Source organism: Podarcis vaucheri (genome assembly GCF_965113315.1).
Source record: "Podarcis vaucheri genome assembly, chromosome: 3".
NCBI classification, from domain to species: Eukaryota; Metazoa; Chordata; class Lepidosauria; order Squamata; family Lacertidae; genus Podarcis; species Podarcis vaucheri.
In genome coordinates this window covers 42,266,900-42,285,143 of record NC_138761.1, presented here as the reverse complement: position 1 = coordinate 42,285,143, position 18,244 = coordinate 42,266,900, and the positions used below count along the sequence as shown (strand labels likewise).

General features: G+C 41.7%; 2 protein-coding genes across 3 annotated transcripts in view; one reads left to right on the top strand and one right to left on the bottom strand.

Moving 5' to 3' along the window:
- Positions 1 to 9,495, bottom strand: part of RMDN2 (regulator of microtubule dynamics 2) — a 29,217-nt gene extending 19,722 nt beyond the window's left edge. Inside the window, exons 1-6 of one of the 2 annotated variants that reach the window (XM_082218099.1) lie at positions 9,284 to 9,495; positions 8,508 to 8,656; positions 7,339 to 7,805; positions 3,133 to 3,328; positions 2,487 to 2,589; positions 1,695 to 1,755 (exon numbers count right to left, since the gene is read on the bottom strand). In XM_082218099.1, coding sequence (XP_082074225.1) covers positions 1,695 to 1,755; positions 2,487 to 2,589; positions 3,133 to 3,328; positions 7,339 to 7,793 — 815 coding nt within the window. In that variant the 5' untranslated portion in view covers positions 7,794 to 7,805; positions 8,508 to 8,656; positions 9,284 to 9,495. The remainder of the gene's footprint in view (positions 1 to 1,694; positions 1,756 to 2,486; positions 2,590 to 3,132; positions 3,329 to 7,338; positions 7,806 to 8,507; positions 8,657 to 9,283) is intronic. The other variant, XM_082218098.1, reaches the window with a different exon arrangement.
- A 7,486-nt stretch (positions 9,496 to 16,981) lies between these two features.
- Positions 16,982 to 18,244, top strand: part of CDC42EP3 (CDC42 effector protein 3) — an 81,898-nt gene continuing 80,635 nt past the window's right edge. The window contains exon 1 of the mRNA XM_082216272.1: positions 16,982 to 17,191. The gene's annotated coding sequence lies outside the window, so the exon portion shown is untranslated. The remainder of the gene's footprint in view (positions 17,192 to 18,244) is intronic.

Here is an 18,244-nt window from a genome sequence, read left to right as displayed (position 1 = left end):
AAACTTTAGGACTGCAATCCTATAAATACTGGCCAGGATGTAAGCTCTATTGCACACAGTGGGACTGTGTAAACATGCATAGGATTGTGCTGCAAAGTGCATTAGCCCAGTCTACTTAAGTAATACTGGATAGAGAGTACTCATCTGTGTACTTTTCCAACCAAAGCTATGAAAAAAATGATGCAAAAGCACAGAACTTGCAGGGAGAACATCTCATGAGGATCAGAAATACATCACTGTGAAGGTTGCTAGTGGTTTTTAAAAACCGATCTTAGGTCCATGATACACAGCACGGTTCAAAAATAAAGTTTGTAAAAGCATGCGTAAATAGAGGAAATTAACTGGAGTTTAAAGAAGGCTATCCAATAAAGCTACAAAGGAGGGAGGCTAGAAACTAGTTGAATGTATTAATTCAGAGCAGTTAGAAAAGAAACTGGCTGTAATTCTACACACACACTTGTGGGGAGTAAATCCCACTGAACTCAATAGGACTTACTTCTGAATAGACATGCCTAGAATTACGCTGGTGGAGGATAATAATACAGTTAGGGGAAAGTGAATGGGAAAATGTCAAACATGACAATAATTCTGAAGGAAACGGAGTTGTGCATGTAAGTTGTATGTCTCAAGTATATCCCTAGACTTCTACAAGCATAGGAAGAGACAAAAGATAGCAGCGCCAGACACAAAATTAAAGGGAAGGGTGGAGATGTATGGATGTCATCAAGAGGCATTTGGGCTGCAACCTCATGAACAGGGAGACCTCTTGCCCACTTAAGTCACGTAGCTGTCAGCAGCACGGGCAACCTTGGTGGACTGTGAAATCACAATAAAAACAACTTGGCTCTGAAATAGGAGGAAGCCAGGGAGAAAGAAGGGCCATGGGCGCCACCTAATGGTCCAGCTAGGGATCTGCGAGTAACTCAAAAGCCACTGCTCAGAGTTCCGTTACTTTGAAACAGGGCTAACTCTAGCAGGAGGCAAAGTGAAGCATTAGATTTGGGGTATCATTGATTTTGGGCTGTGTTTTAACTACAAGATGAGTGATGTCTCTGCTTTTTAGGATGCTGTCTTTGGGGGGAGATATGCTTAAATGGGAAGAGAGTCTGAATGCAAGTGTCCCTATAACTCTGGAAAGATCAAATCTATTGAACCCCTTTTTATTAATTCCCAGAATGATCAGATGCATTTTATGTCCTTTTAACTCCTTTCATATCAAAATGCATCCAAGAGTGGAACCTCAACTTACATCCGCCTCTTCTCGCAGACGTTCCAAGTTGCAACCACGGCAAGCCCGGAAGTAAACGCTGGGCTTGCCACAATTTGCACATGCACAGAAGTGGCTTCTGCCATCTGCACGAGTGCACAAGTGGCTGCCATGATCTACGCATGCGCAGAAACATGCTGCTACCAAATGCGCACAACGGCGCCTCTACTAGCGTCTGGTTTTGCCCAGCGGACGGGCCTCTGGAATGGATTATGATCATAAGTAGAGGTTCCACTGTATTGCTTTAGGTGTGGCCTATTTTAGTTTATTTTATGTTACTTTTACTGATTTTATTTTACCCTATTATACACATTTGGATAATGTGTTCTACGTGGTTCGTGTTTATTTACTTCTTGCTTTCTTAATACTGGTCATTGGCTGTAACAACAAAGATTTGATTTGATGGATCCAAGTCCTTCAGACTTACCACTGGTGACTCTCAGCACTTGATGGATCCAGGTTTACAGCATTTTCACTCACAAGCTTTCCTGCAAAAGATGCATCACAGAACATAAAAGTACTATTCGTGATATAACAATAAACCTGACCATATTAGCTGAAGAACATGCTATGCAATATAAAGATAACAATACAGATGTACCTTCAAAGTCGAACGGAATCCGTTCTGGAAGTCCGTTCGACTTCCAAAACATTTGACTTCCAAGGTGCGGCTTCCGATGGGCTGCAGAATCGGAAGCTGCGGAAGCCGTGCCAGACATTCGGCTTCTGAAAATCATTTGAAAACCGGAACAATCACTTCCGGTTTTCAATCGTTCGGGAGTCGAAATGTTCGAGTTTACAGGCGTTCGGCTTCCATGGTTCCACCGTAGTTAGCTATAGTTTGTGAGCCACCCTGTGACCTTTAGATGATGGGTGGTATATAAATTTAATAAAATAATAATTAATGGGCAATGTTGAACTTTATAAAGCCAGTTCAAAGGTTAACTGGCTTAAAACGATTATCACTAATCTTAACCATGTTTGCACTGAAACAAGTCTCAGTTATTTTAGTGGGACATGGGCAACCATGCCTAGAACTTTGTCTAGTAACTGAAAAACAACCCAGGTATGAAGAGAAAACTCCTATCATGATAGTTTTTTAAAAGGATTGGTGCTCCGCCCTTCTGCTGGCTCTAGTATCCCCCAAGTGAAACACAGGGCTGGAGCAGGGGAACCTAATCCTCTTGGTATTATAAACTCAGTACATAACTCAGCTGACCTTTGGTAGCATAGTCCTTTTTTTCTTCAGCCTCTGTGGTTATTGCAAACATGTCTCCATAAGCTCGGGCAAGCCTCCAAAGAAAGCCAGTATGATTTCTATACTGCAGGTAAACAGAATTTGATACATTAGATTGCCTTCTCCACATATTTCTTTTGCCATAATTAAAATGCCTATTATACTAGTCCTCACTTTTTATTCTGCACATATTAAAGCTTATTGTATTCTAATTCATTCTATTCAGCCACTGATTTCTTTTGTTGGTCTTTCCAGATACTTCTGAGGAACAACAAATAGGGCTTTGAAATAAACAGCCACTGCAAATCAATAATTTTTTCCAGTTACCCTCCAACAAAATGGAGAGTTGTTGCTAGTCTGTTGTGCAGAATCTCAGCACCTTCTGCTGAAGTAGAGATTATGTTGCAGGAATGTCACATTTGTTCAGTGTTCCAGCCACAACATTTAGGGGCTGAGAAAATCTAATTCTTCTATCAGAGCAAGGACTGAGTTGTAATAATTTCCTCTGGCACCTTCTGCGGTACCTCCTTTAATTTTAACATTACATAAACATTTAAGAGAATGACATATTGGTCACTGAATTATAGCTTTTAGTATGAAATGTTTGCATGGCATGGACCCTTTATACCTTTTCCTCATTTTCAAGCAGAAGTTTGAAGCTCTCCCTTTTCTCATTGTCTGAACCATAATGCAACCTGTCCGCATTCTGTAGAAGATTAAATAATTCTATCTTCTCTTCAGGTGCCAGAGGGGATGTGGAAGAACTGATCCATCCTTTTTCTTCCTCAGACTCTCCTTCAGTGTCAGTATGAGCTGTAATGTAGCTAAAACATAAAGGGTTTTGTGGGTGGGAATAGCTTAACTTCTCCTAAAGGCGACAAAAGCCAGCACTCTTAGCAACTTTAACAATTTTACCAGTTATGCCATCTTAAGAAAGTTGCTCAGTTAATGGAAATTAAAGAGAGAGAGAGAGAGAGAGAGAGAGAAGAAGCCATACTTTGTAATATCAATTGTGCTTTTGCAGAATACAGGCAACTCCCCATTTACACAGGGGTTGGGTTCTGAGGCACTGCATGTTTAAGTGAAATCTGCTAAAATGTATTCTTCTAACTGCTAAAGTCTCCGCTTCTACTGTATACCACTATTAAAAACCCATTTTTGATTGTTACCTTCTATGCACCCACTGGGTTTTTAAAGCAGCATTTTCCCGATGCCAAAACAGCATACTACTTCGGACACTGACCAAATTCAGTGAAACTTAAGTCTGAATGCAGTGAAATGTTAACGATAAGCATTTTTCAAAGCATACTACCCACTCCTTTTGTTTCTGGTGCAATGTTTATGCTTTAAATTAGAGAGCAAAAGAGATTTCACTTGTTGAACCAACTGAAAGTGCTTTAAGACCCTGAACAATAGTAAAGATAAAAATTTACTATGTGGGATTACAAGTTCCTTCATGATACCATCTACTTTGCTGCTAGCAGCCTTTCGGCACCACATCAAATACCCTTCCAGGGTTATAGGCATAGCGATCAATGTTGCTCACCAAGACCTTGAGATGAGGAAAGTTATCTCTTTCCTGCCAACGAAAACAGTTCCAGGCTTAAAAAACAAAAACACTCTGTCAAGGCCTTGTTCTCACAAGGTTGAAAAGTTTGTAATGGATATTACAAGATTTGCTGTACAAATAAAAATTAACGCATCAAGAAGTTTTCATATGATGCATTGAGAGCCAGTGTGGTGTAGTGGTTAAGAGCGGTAGTCTCCTAATCTGGGGAACCGGGTTCGCGTCTCCGCTCCTCCACATGCAGCTGCTGGGTGACCTTGGGCTAGTCACACTTCTTTGAAGTCTCTCAGCCCCACTCACCTCACAGAGTGTTTGTTGTGGGGGAGGAAGGGAAAGGAGAATGTTAGCCGCTTTGAGACTCCTTAAAGGGAGTGAAAGGCGGGATATCAAATCCAAACTCCTCTTCTTCTTCTTATTCTTGGAGTTCTTATTAGAAGTTTGCAAGAATTTTGAGTGGGGTCCCACCCCACCCCCCTGCATGCCATAAGTACCACTTTTTAGCTTCTGCAAATGCTAGACAAAATCAAGTCAAGACAGGGAGTGGGAAAGTGAGGAGACAGTGTAATTCATAGTTTATCTTCCCAGCTTAGATTACAAACAAAGGGAGGTCATATATGTCAAGAGAACACTTCTGGGCAAACCAAAACCTCTGCACCTTGAATTTGGCCTGGTTTTCATCTATGCAGGTATGGCAGGGTCTCAATGCTTGCCACACTTCTGGGAATCCCAAGAGAGCCCTGAGGAAGGGAAAGGGTTTTGGGGGTGGGGGGCGGTAGGGGAATGTAGCCACTGAATGAAGTTAGCTGGGAGTTCTCCATTTCCTTCTCCCTCTGCCTGTGAATTCTAGTCAGTGCTCTGAAGAATTAGGGCATGGAACACCAACAGACTGAACTATATATTTAAAAACTAACCAAGCAACTTGGGCAAGGAAAACATTTTACAATCAGCATTCCAGTTGCCTGCTTTTCTTTTCTTTTCTGTAATTTATACATAAATCATTAAAGGTTGTCACCTGTATGGATCATCAATATTTGTTTGGTGTAATGCAAGTTAAAAACTGACACCACCAGTCACTCATCCATGTATTGTGTACTGTACAAAAAATGTTCCCACAAAGATAAAAGCAGTGACCTTCATATGATTGCCCTCTAGTGGCCAATTCTCAGACCGGTCCTATTGAAACATGATGCATTGGAGGAGAACGTCAAGACTGCAATAAGTTTTGTAAGGAGGACTATTAGAAATATTGCAAGAAAGACTACAAGGAGAATTATTCGTTAATGACAATTAAGAGTAATAGAGAAATTAAGAATTGCAGAATAAGTGATAAAAAATGAAAAATCATCAGAGATGTTGACGAAAGTCTAAAACATTGCATAAGATAAGAAGCTATGTTATATGATTTTTGGAAATGCTATATTACAAAACTAATTAAAATGTGTGTGTGTATTATCTGAGGCCCCTCAAAAAAGGTCCAGAGGGCAGCAATACTAGGATGGGCCTTTTCTGCAGTGGCTCCCTTTTTCTGGAATCCTCTCCCCAGGGAGGTTCACCTGCTACTTTCATTACATATCTTTAGGTGCCAAACAAAAACTTTTCTCTATAATCAGGCCTTTGGCTGATTAAATTGTGGTTTAATTTAATCTATTTTCTGATTTAATTAATATTGCCTTTTAAATTGTGTGTGAGGGATATTGTTTGGTTTGTTATTATGCTATGTATTTTTATACTGAAAACCACACTGTGACCCTCAGGTGAATGAATGAACAAATAAATGAACAAGCAAGCAAGTGAGCAAGCGAGCAAGGAAGCAAGCAAACAAACAAACAGTAAATTGAATCCACTTACTCTGAAGTAAATCCAGCAAAGAGAGGGCAGAATAAGGAGTCTTGGCAAATGTGTTTCTAGAGCTGTCACAAGCTCAGTGATCCACTCTCGGTACTCAATTAAATATTAGCACTTATTTGATAAATAATTGCACAGAAACATCAACATAATGTATCTACGCAAATACTACATTATTAGCTTGGTTATGATACAATTATAAGCATGCACAGAAACTTTGTTATCTAAGTTGAGGCTGTCTTTTTTGTGTTCCGTTGAAATTAAGAGCTACTTCAGAATCTCTTCTCCCTGAGGTTATTATTAAGTGGGTCTGCTTTGTTATGATTTTTTGGGGTTTGTTTTGCTATGTTTCATTACCTTTTCCCTTCTTACTAAAGTTGTACTGATCAATGGAAACTGCCTTGGTTTTACAAGGTGGGAAGGCACAGCTTATGCCTTCTATTAAATACATAATACATAGTACATCAACATGCACCTACAACACCAGATATGACAGTCTGGTGGATATTTTTCTGAGTGGAATTTCTAGCACAAGCACACTGTTGTAGATTTAAATTTTATAGTGAATTGGAATTAACTAAACCATTTCCAGGCAACGTCAGCACTGGAAAGTGATACAGGAGCGATCCAGTATTAGATATTATCGGCAGAAGTGCCGACACAAAAGCAGAAGGGATAATGTTTCACCAAAGGAATTGTATTTTCCATTGTTAACAGCTCTTAAGATGGGAGGAGACCAAGAAGTACAAGTTCTACTCAGCTGCAATGCTAAAGGTTTCTGGAGTTGAAGCAAACCAAGGAGTACAACTAGTGCGTAATATTTGAAAACAACCACATAAAAGCCAAACTGAGGGTGAGTTTGCAAGAGCAAAGGCAATACATCCCTTTGCCATAGGCTTTCCTAAAATATACTGATATTTGAAAGATTTTGAGCTACTTCATGCAATGCAAACTGGCTGGATTTTTGGGTTGCTCTGAGTTGCCTTGGGCAAGATAAAGCAACTAACAAATGTAATAAATAATAATAGTACTAATAAAATTTTGAGGATGCAGGTTACCTGCTACTGATTTCCAGTATTGCTCCCCCCCCCCCCCGCTGCCTTGGGGTGGGCAGCTAGCTCTGGTTTAAAACTAAACACTTCCCACCACAGCTTCACCTGAAGCGACCGAGCCTCAGACTTGTACCCCACTCCTATTTTCCTTCAGCAATGAGGATCAGAAACATTTGCTTCTGTTTCCAATGGCAAATTGCCATTATAACCAAACCAGGAACTGCTGTTTGGATAACTACAGGTAAAGATAACAAGCCATGATCTATCTATCTATCTCTCTCTCTCTCTCTCTCTCTCTCTATATATATATATATATATATATATAAAATTAGAGGTTGGGATAGACTTGAAATAATTTGTAAATACTTACCCGCCTTCACTTTCTCCTTCTTCAGAACTGTTGGTATCTGACACACCTTTGCCAATCTCGGTCTTCCTCTTCTTTGTTCCTCTGTGCAAAGGGCTGCTCCTGCGAGAATCTCTTCTCCCCTTGAGTTCATCCCGGACAAGTTCTTCCAACTTTGGAATTGCTTCTTTCAGAAATGCTACTTCTCTCTTAAGTTCTTCCACAGTTGCTATTAAACCATTCATTTTTTCCAGTACCTGAAGCTGTCTTCCTTGCAAGAGCATCACAGTTCCTTGTTCGTTGTGAGTTTCATGTGGAAAATTTACCAAGTCAAAACTGCCCTCTGAATTCAAAAAGGTAGGCAAGTACATGGCTTTACTGCATTTCTGTGTCTTCCGATACCAAATGAGGCCCAAGGTTATTCCAGCAGCCCCGGCCATTAGGCCAAATAATATTTTTTTGCTTTCGGGATAAGGCATGACTTTTCTCTTCTGAAATGATATAAAAGCCATAAGAAAACTGGGTTTACAACGTTGCATGCGAAACTCCTGGCTACTGCAGTGTAGGCTATAGAGATATGACAGCTTCATTTACAAACCAGTTATACAGGGATTCTTGGTTAAGAGGCATTTAGGCCACAACCCCGAACATGCTTGCATAGAAATAAATGTGGGACAGCTTCATATGACAATTGCATAATGGGGCTGTTTTGCATTCTAAGCAATGTTTGTATTGTTCGAAACCAATCCGGGTTTTGAAGAACAATCCATTTGAACTTTGCCCTTATTGTTGCATGGTACTACCAAGCAAAAACTCAGCATATCTTTAGTTTGTTTTGCATCATCCTCATCAGTTTCATCATCACTCCTGATCCACTCCCAAGCTAGCAATTATTTTAGTTTCATATTAAAGACATGTGCCATTCTGGTTGGCTTTCAGAGTTCAGCTAGCAAATAGACAAGAAAATCAATAGTATAATTGGTGAGCACCAGGCAACATGATTAAGTGCACTTAATTTTGCTCAGAAGTGTGGCTCGCATTTCTATTGTCTTTTAATACCTGCATTCTCTGCCCAGAGCCTTTGGGATGCAGTCTGCTACAAAACTAATATATAATTGAAAAGTCAGAGGGAACCCAAGGCTCAGCCCGACTGAGAAAAACACGACAACTGAACGGTCCCATCTTCTACGTACCAATTTTGTTGGAAACCGATGAGATCTACTTCCAATAAACTCTGGTTTTTATTTGGGAGAGTCACAGAGGCAGCTGGCATTGGAGAAACTGGGCAACTGTGAAGGCTGACCTCTGTAACTAGATAGCAGTTGCGCAGTTTCAGCAAACTCTGGAAGTAAATGATTGTCGATGAGGAGTGAAATGATAACAGCTAATGGGGATACTTGCACGCACAGCACCCATTTAAACCACACACAAATCCTGAGAACTGTAGTTTCTAAAGGGTGCTGGGGACTGTAGCTCTGGGCTAGGAAAACTAAAGTTCCCCCAAAACATTTTTGGGGTGGGAAGGGTGCGGTGTCAGGGCTGGATTTAGGTTTGATGAGACCCTAAGCTACTTAAGGTAATGGGGCCCTTTATATGTCCCGCTGTCCTTTGTCAACAACAAATTGTCCCTGAATATATGCTATATGGCAATTTATGGACCTAATAGGTATCTAAAGCCATTTGCACATAACAAAATATGCATTTTATCAAAGTAATTGTTGAACTGAAATACAATTAAGAAGAAGTATATTAATAGTAGGAAAATAATAGGAATATTTTAGGAAAATAATAGGAAAATAAATAGGAATAATAGGAAAAGTTTTAGTGGGGCCCCAAGAGAGTGAGGCCCTAAGCTATAGCTTGTTTAGCTTATATCTGGCACTGCGGGAGGGAGATGTGCTTCAAACCCGGGGGGTGCATGCAGCCTTCTTGCAATACAAACAGCCCTCGCTAGGAAGTAGGAACTGACCTGGGCAGTCGCTTCGCCTCCCTTGAGCAAGCAGCCGGCAAACAGGCAGGACCTGAACCGAGCCCCAGAGGAAGCTGGGGAGAATGACCCTCAGGTGCCCCACACACCCAGTTCCTCCTTGGAGCGCCGCGGGCACCTGCGGAGGGGTTTGCAGCGCCAGCTCTTCTTCCGCGCCAAGGCAGCCCCCCTGCGAGTCTGCTTCAGCTGATTCCAAGTTGCTGCCTCAACCTCCTTCGCTCCGAGCCGTCACAGAAAAGAGGCGGCGTCCGCAGCTCAATGGGCGGCCCCAGATGCCGAGACCCGGATATTGGTGGGCGGGCGCCCTACCTGCTTGCCTGCTTCCCCGCGTCGGGGGCGGCGCGCTGTGCGCAAGCTTTTCCCTGCCGCCCAGCTGGAGGGCGGGAGAAACGGCGGGCATGGTGGTCACAAGCAGCCTATCCTTCCGGTTCTTGAAGGTTTCCCCTCAGGGTTAGTCCCAGGAAAGCAGCGGCCCGCCAGATGTTCGCTAGACTACAACTCCCATCATCCATGACCATTGGCCGTGCTGGCTGCGGCTGATGGGAGTTGGAGTCCAAATATTGGAGAAACTTGTCCGCACCAGACAATGTATTGGATCCCGTCCCCTCAGATGCAGCCGATGTCTTGTGTTGTTGTTTTTGTCAGTGTCCTGGGTTAAGCATTTCCCCTATTTTTGCTGCCGGGAGTTGCCTTGAGAAAACTGTGTTCAGGGTGAGTTGCCAGCGAGATCATTCTTTTGCGCTCTTCTGCGTCTTGTTCAGGAGGTCTGATCCTGTGCAGGTCTATTCCGAGCAATTTCCCCCATGTTCAGTGAGGCGAACTCCCAGGTAACCTGTGCCCACTTACCTGAGAGTAAGCCCCGTTGAACTTCGAGGGACTTCCTTCCGAGTAGACCTACACGGGATCGTGTGGTTTAACTTGTTAATTGTTATTTCGACCACCTTGGTCATATCAACCAAAGAAAAGGAAAATAATATAAACTGATAAAATCTTGAAGAACAGTGTGCACCAAAGTACAGTATGCCTTTATATTAAAATATGTCAAAATACCAATAATAACATAATATATATGCAAAGGTTAAAAAAGAAAAAAAGAAAATCTATATCAAAATACAAGTGGTTAAAGCAAACTTTACATTTTAAAGCATCCAGGTAACTTTCTATATTAAATCATCCAATTAAATAATTGCATTTACCGTATTAGCCTTGATAAAAATTCTCCTCAGCTTTTGAGCTGCCACTGCAAATCTTGTAGCTCTGTCACAAATTTTTCACACTTGGACAACAAATATGTAATTTTTGCTGCATCATCAGGTATCTTACTTAACAATTCCACGATAAACTTTGCCCTTAGTTCAGAATACAATGAGCAGTCTAGTAAATAATGATAAAGATCTACTTTATGTACTTGGGCACCACATTCTGAAATCCATGTGATAAGTTAAGAAAATGCAACTGAGGAGGATTGGGCAGTATGTCTCTGAGGCACTGACTGCATTTTATTTCTAATCATTTCTGAAGCAACTCGGTTTATAGTTATCATGCACTCGCTCCTTAGAAAATGACCTTTTGTCTCATCCTTGAAGATATCCCAAAGTTATTCTCAAGAGAACTAGAACATTTCTTACAGTGCCGTACCATCCTTCAGCCAGGCAAGAAAGAGGCACTGTTGAAGGACACATTCCAGCCAGGCAAAAGCCCTAAAAGAGAGTGGAGAGCAGGACTGGTGGGGGAGTTTAGCCTTGGAGAGACCTAGGAGATCAGGGTTCAAGTTCAGGCATAGGCAAACTCCGGCCCGCCAGATGTTCGGGACTACAATTCCCATCATCCCTGACCACTGGTCCTGTTTGCTAGGGTATAATGGGAATTGTAGTCCCAAACATCTGAAGGGCCGGAGTTTGCCTATGCCTGGTTCAAACCTTTACTCAGCCATGAAACTCACTGGGTGGACTTAGGCCCATCAAGCTCATTCAGTCTAACACACCTCACAGGGTTGTTGCGATGATGAAATGGGGCCAGGGAGAAGCGTGTAGTCCACATTCAGTGACCTCATTCCAAAGGAGACTGAACTCAGGTAAACACTGCAATGCACTCTTGAAACATCTCACCAGTGGCTATCTTCTGCAGCCTACTGTTCCTCTCTTGTATTGCAAAGAGAGCTACTTCTGGCACTGGATTTAAGAAAGCACAATGACAATACCAGCACCAATCCTGAAGGTTCATTGGATATGTAATTTCAGCATGTGGAAAAGTCCCCAAAATGTGGTGACTTTTTTTCTGCAAAAATGGACGGAACTTGGAGCACACTTGCCTTTTTCACTCCCACTCTTATAGGGCATTTGATTTTCCTGCTATTCCTCAACAAAGTTTTTAATTTATCAGTCCCAGAATGCTATCTCCTGAATGGCTGCTTCACTCCCATGCCAAATAGAAGCTATGGGTGTGTGGTTTCATCAGGACTATGGGATGGGAAGAAGAGTTAGCCCCCACTTTGTGCGATGGAGTCTGACTCCTGAGGCCCCTTATAGCTGCTCTGAATTTTTTTAGAAAGAATTCTACAATAGCTAACTATGTCTAATGTAAGGTGTCGTTTGGTCAAAGGTAAAACTAGGAGCTGCTAGTAATTTGCAGTTTGGAATTGTTATGCTTTTGTTACATCCTAAATAGCAATAGATGCTCTAAGGCTATTAGGATATTTTTGATGCAAATATAGTGGGTGTTGTTGTCGTCACAATAATAGTAGTATTCTCTCTGATATCTATCTATCTATCTGTTTGTCTGTCTGTCTGTCTATACACACACATTCAGATCTTGCTGAATTAATTACGGTATGCTATTCACAATATACACACTTAGAAAAACTTGTAGGATGTGTTAGTGTGATTTATTACCAGACAGGTATCAGTTACAAAATGTTTTGGGAAGAAGTGTAATAAACCATGAAATGGGTTTCTTTCTTGAAATATATCATGGTTGTTTTTACTTATTTGTAGTCTGTTAACTAGGGCAGAAAGTTTTCTTTAAAGACGTTTTGAGTAGACCTTCACTAAAGATCCCATTTGTACAGCTCAGAGTACTTTGTTGTGTCCACACAGGGGCACCCTTGCTGCAGCTTTTAATAGTGTTATGTTTTCATTCCGAACATAGTGTGTTTCATGGTGTCCTCTTTTACTCCGCTCTTCATTTAGATATTCCTAATGGATAGTACTGAGAACACTCTTTTCAAATATGCCCATTACTCTCAGATAGGACTTGTGCCTTTGCACAAATCACTGTTGGCAATATACACATTTAAATTGCTTTATGTAGCTAATGTTTAGATTCCAGACCAGCCAATGGCACTTAGAGGGGTTTCAAATTGACACTTGCTTTACCAGGGTTTTAATTGTTCTGCTATAGTTTAACGTTCATTTCTTATTTCTTGTGTACTTAAGTGGAATTGGAGAGAACTTTGGGGGAGGAGATGGGGGGGGACCCCAAGGGAGTCATAAAAAGATTTGGAGTAGTTGTCATATGGAATTTCAAAACCATGTGAGGCTAGATCTTTTGCTGTTTGCATACCATGTTCCTATATTGTTTTTTGTTTTGTTCTACAATTTGGGTTTAAAAAAAATCTGCCCACACATGACAGCATTAGGAGTAAAAGTTACAGTGGTGCCAATTTCTAATGACTTCCCGAAGGAATCCTGGGAACTCACAGAACTATAATCCCCAGTACCCTTAACAAACTACAGTTCCCAGGATTCTCTGGGGGAAGCCATGTGCTTGAAATGCGCAGTGTGTCTTTTACCTCTGTGTGACCATCAGGAGATGGCCTGATTTCCCTGCCTTTCTTTTCCTGGTCAAATACTTTTAGCTTTCCGTTCAGAAGAGCTGCACCCCTTTCCAACAAAAACCATCATGGTGGCACCCTTTGTGTGTACCTTATGGTAGAGGACCGTTGCCAAGGAAATTTCACCACTTGGCTTTAGAATAATTAAGTCACACTATATCCTATTGGCAATAGTTTGCTAATGCCAATATTCAGAGCTGTCTAATTAAGGAAAGATGCTGTCTAATTAAGGAAAGACGAGGAAAGGGCAGGAATGAGCAATAAACTAAAATTACAAAGCACAGACATCCTGTGGCATTTGGCTAGGGAGAATGAAATAAAACTTTGCCTTTGTCCTATTGGCTGTCAGGAGGAGAACTTTTATGCTTATTTACGTAATATGAAACATAATTTGTAGTTACCATATATGTGGTGGTTTGGTTCCGATTGTAGCATCTTGCGGTATGACTGCGTCCCACTTGCCTCCTTTAAAAAACAACATTCAACCCGCCAAACTACTGTAACTTTTTGACACATCAGTAGAGACAGAGGAGCACTAACAACATATTTACACCGCTTGCTTCAATGGCTTTTAGAGTAATTTGTGAAACATAAGAAGTTGCCTTATAATGATGGCTATTGGTCCATCGGGCTCAGTACTGTCTAAACTGACTGGCAGTGTTTATTACAGGTATTTCTACCCCAGGCTTAAACTATTTCAGGATGCCTTAAGGCACAAATATTTTTTGTAAAGCAACAAAATTCTTAAGAGAGCAAGGTAAGGCTCATCAGCAAGAATGAATAGTAAATTTCCGGGAAAGAGCTGAGATTTTTTTGTTTTAGCATTCTTTGCCCATTCCTGACATGACAAAGTAGGCACTAGGCAGGCCTCTCTGGCAAGAGGGTTCCACAGTCAGGGTGCCGCCCAAAAGCAGTTTGTTTGCTAGCCACCCATTACACCTCAGGCAGTGGGGATAAGCATCTGGTTTTGATTCCGTGTAATGCTGGTGGTAGCCATCTAGAGACCTTGAGAAGCACTTCCCTATTGAGATCTTGGTGCCATTTGGAAGTGGAACCCAAGATTCACTGAAATGGCTGCTCAGTCTAATGTGACTTGCCATCCTCTGGCTGAGGAAGTCCTCAAAAGTAAGTGACGGGGGAATGAGGGGTTCAAACACACCATCTGTCGTGGAGCACATCTCATGTTTATCAACCTCTGAGAAAGAGATACTGGGTTGTAGCCAACTCTGATTTTCCATTTGAGCGTGTGCAACTGAGCTTTCCTTTCCTCTCATCTACTCTGCAGTAGCACCCCCTCACACACAATTTTCATCTTGAGGAAGCCAAGATTTTGTACCGCCAAATAGAACAAGTTAAAAAATTAGACTCTAACCTACCACTTTTATCAGCCGAAGAGACTGGCACCTCTAGAGAGCATTACTGGCACAGGTAGAACGAGAAAACAGACTTATAAATGATGATTTTAAGCTGGTTTCACAGCCATCTTTGGCATGAGTGCCAAATCCATCTCTGCAGTTTCACTGGGTGGAGCTGGTTTCTTGACCAGCAACTTCATATCCCATGAAAACATGGTGTGTAGGCAGTCAGAAGGAGACTCCTTGCCTCCCTAACCATAAAGACTTATACACCCAGAAAATGCCACTTTACATCTCCTAGAATCATCTATGTGGGATAATTAGTACTATATGAGAGTGGCACTTATATTAGAGTGGCATTTATATTGACCGGAATGTAAACCAGCCAGAACTTAAACTAAACTTACTGTTGTAGATTAATTGAGATTAAAATGTTAAATACATTCTTACATGAACCTTGATAATTCAAACCCTTGATTATCATAGGGTGCTTCCATATTTATTTATTTATTTATTTATTTTAAAAAAAACATCGCAGGTCTTTGCTGGAAAGGTTAAATCTGGATTAAATGGAGGCAAAAATATGGGCTTGCATCATTTGGACACTGCAAAAATTGTGCTCCAGTGGCTCAATAAATAGCTGCCTGGAATCCCCCTGAATTCAATGCATTTTTAGACAAAAGTTGGACATCTGACAGATCATTCATACCCATTTAAACATTTATTTATGTATGTGGATTTCTCTTTTGCCTGCAACATTCTTAAAGGTCTCAGGTTTGATAACAAATCATCTCTAAAAATATAGCATGCATCAAGAGATAATAAATCCACAAAAATGTCAATACAGTTATAAATCAATAGCCCAAACTGGTATATGTACCTTTTGCCTGCTCTAGTAGTCAACTCTCTAACCTGAAAAGTGTTTGTTTTTGTAATTTACAGATGCTACTGAAGGCTATACAATCTGCCCTTGTTTCACATGCCTTGCAACATGTTTCTTTCAAGTAAGTACTTGCTTTCCTTACTCTCTCACTTGTTTTTGCAGTGTGGAGCCAGCATGTTATTCCTTCCCTGCCAAATATGGACTCAAATCTGGAACTCTAGATACAAATCTTGGTTTTCTTAGAGCCCTGCAGGAAGCTTGGATTCTGGGCTCTGAGACGGTTGCAGATGAGTCTTCTGGGAATCCCTCAACTCCTGCTTTTATTTTGTTTAAAAATCAGTGAAAAGGAAATGTGTGTTGGACTCACTGCTTTCCGTATGAAATGTTTTGTGCACATCTTTAAGCTTTCTTTCTTTCTTTCTTTTTTAAAATGGAGACCAGGATATACTTGATCTGACAGTGTCCCCTCAAGAAGCTTTCCTTTCACTGACATTTGACCAAGTCCTTCCTGCTTTCCAGATGCTGAGAGATAAAGAAGACTAGAAGCTAGGCCTGCTGTAGTATTCCCCCCGCCTTGCCCACATATAAACATGGAAAGCAGAAAATCTGGTCCACAGATTTTCAGGCTGAATAAAAGGGAAAATCCAAAATATACACATCGGACAATAACAAAATAAGCAGGAACCAAATGGAATTTTGCAAAGACCAAGGTGTTGAAGTATATGCAAGGCTACTTTTCTTAAACCTTTCGGATTCTGACTCCCGTCTAAATTTTCTCTACATTCTGAGAGTCCCAACTCTTTGCCAAGCTTCTCTTTTGCAAAGAACCCTGCCATTCTGTAACTAAAGGAGGGAACGCTGTTGGGGAGAGGGGTAATTTAAATCAAGGAAATGGTATGGCGGGAAGGATTCCATTCCTCTTCCCCCAGAACTCCTGTTCTACCCATTATCTGCTTATTTGTTTGCCACTTTTCTACAAAATTGGGCCCAAAGTGCCTGACAACTTATGACATGATCTGTTAGAAACAACTTGGAAAAAAACCACAATATTGTTAATCCCTACCCCAGTCTCTGAGCAGTGAGAGACTCCAGGATTTCCAAATGTTTATCCAAGATTCAGTTCCTGGGAATGAAGTTCAGTGGAGGCTGTGGTGCCTTTAGGATATATGGGTTTATTTAAACATATATTCAACCTGAGCATAAGATGGAGGTGCTCACAGCATTTACACCCCAACAGATCTCGCTTCTCCATTAGTCACAGCTTTAGATCCAGTGCAGAGCAAGACATGTCTCTCTGTCTTCAACTTCTAGCTTGCTTCCAGCTCACACATAGGCAAGTCCAGCTATTGCTCTCCTACATTGCAGCTAGGGGAGGGGAGGGGAAGCATGGGGTAATTTTGTGGGGTATGCTAATCATGATGCTTAACTAGCCAATGTCAGTACCTTAATAAAGGAACTGGGTTAGCAAGCTTGCTCTTATAGAGAGTTTGGATTTGATATCCCGCTTTATCACTGCCCTAGGGAGTCTCAAAGCGGCTAACAATCTCCTTTCCCCTCCTCCCCCATAACAAACACTCTGTGAAGAGAGTGAGGCTGAGAGACTTCAGAGAAGTATGACTAGCCCAAGGTCACCCAGCAGCTGCATGTGGAGCAGCGGGGACGCGAACCCGGTTCACCAGATTACGAGACTACCGCTCTTAACCACTGCACCACACTGGCTCTTCTACCTCCATTCTACCTCCACAGTTACAGGATCCCAAGAATCGGAAAGGACTCAGAGCATCATTCAGACTGACTCCCCCCCAAACTCAACAATATCAGTAAGTACCCCACAAAAATCAGTTCATGTAACCTGCAATCCATATAACATGTAGAACAGTGAAAATGAGAGCTTCCTCTCGCGCATGGATACTTTACTGTGTGCCACATATGTTGGTATTCTGGGCGGGAGGGGGATCAGGTGATCCAATTATCTTCCAAATTATATCTGGTCTCCCTGCAAAAAGCAGAGATGAAGGAAGTGTTAATTATTTAATTGACACCAAAATGGAAAATGGCTATGTGTATTGCTGAAAGGGTTTAACATTGGAAGATTCCATTCTTCAAGCTAAAGAACAGCACGTAGTGGTCTCTGAGCTCCTTAATGGGTTGATAATAAACTATTGTTGTTCTGTAGTAGCTAACATGTGAATGATTAACCTTAGATCACATGGGAGGCTATTTGGTTGCAAATCTCCATTTTGAAAGGTAATTGCCTTAGGTTCCCAGGTTCTGTGAGAGTAAGGATGTGAATGAAGCTCTCCAGGAAAACAGCTCCAGGAGGATGTAAGGACAGAGCTTCGCTTTTATGTCTGTTTGGAATTATATTTTATTTATAAGATGCTGATCCTGTGCTGGACAACACAAGATATTGTATGGAATTATTTGGGTGTATCTTTGAAGTTTTTTGTTTGGTTTTGAAGAAAATTCTGCAAGTAAAGCTGTAATTAAACTTATAGGTAAAGGTAAAGGTACCCCTGCCCGAACGGGCCAGTCTTGACAGACTGTGGGGTTTGTGCGCCCATCTCACTCAAGAGGCCGGGGGCCAGCGCTGTCCGGGGACACTTCCGGGTCACGTGGCCAGCGTGACATCGCTGCTCTGGCGAGCCAGAGCCGCACACGGAACGCCGTTTACCTTCCCGCTGGTAAGCGGTACCTATTTATCTACTTGCACCCGGAGGTGCTTTCGAACTGCTAGGTGGGCAGGCGCTGGGACCGAACAGCGGGAGCGCACCCCGCCGCGGGGATTCGAACCGCCGACCTTTCGATCGGCAAGCCCTAGGCGTTGAGGCTTTAGCCCACAGCGCCACCCGCGTCCCTAATTAAACTTATAG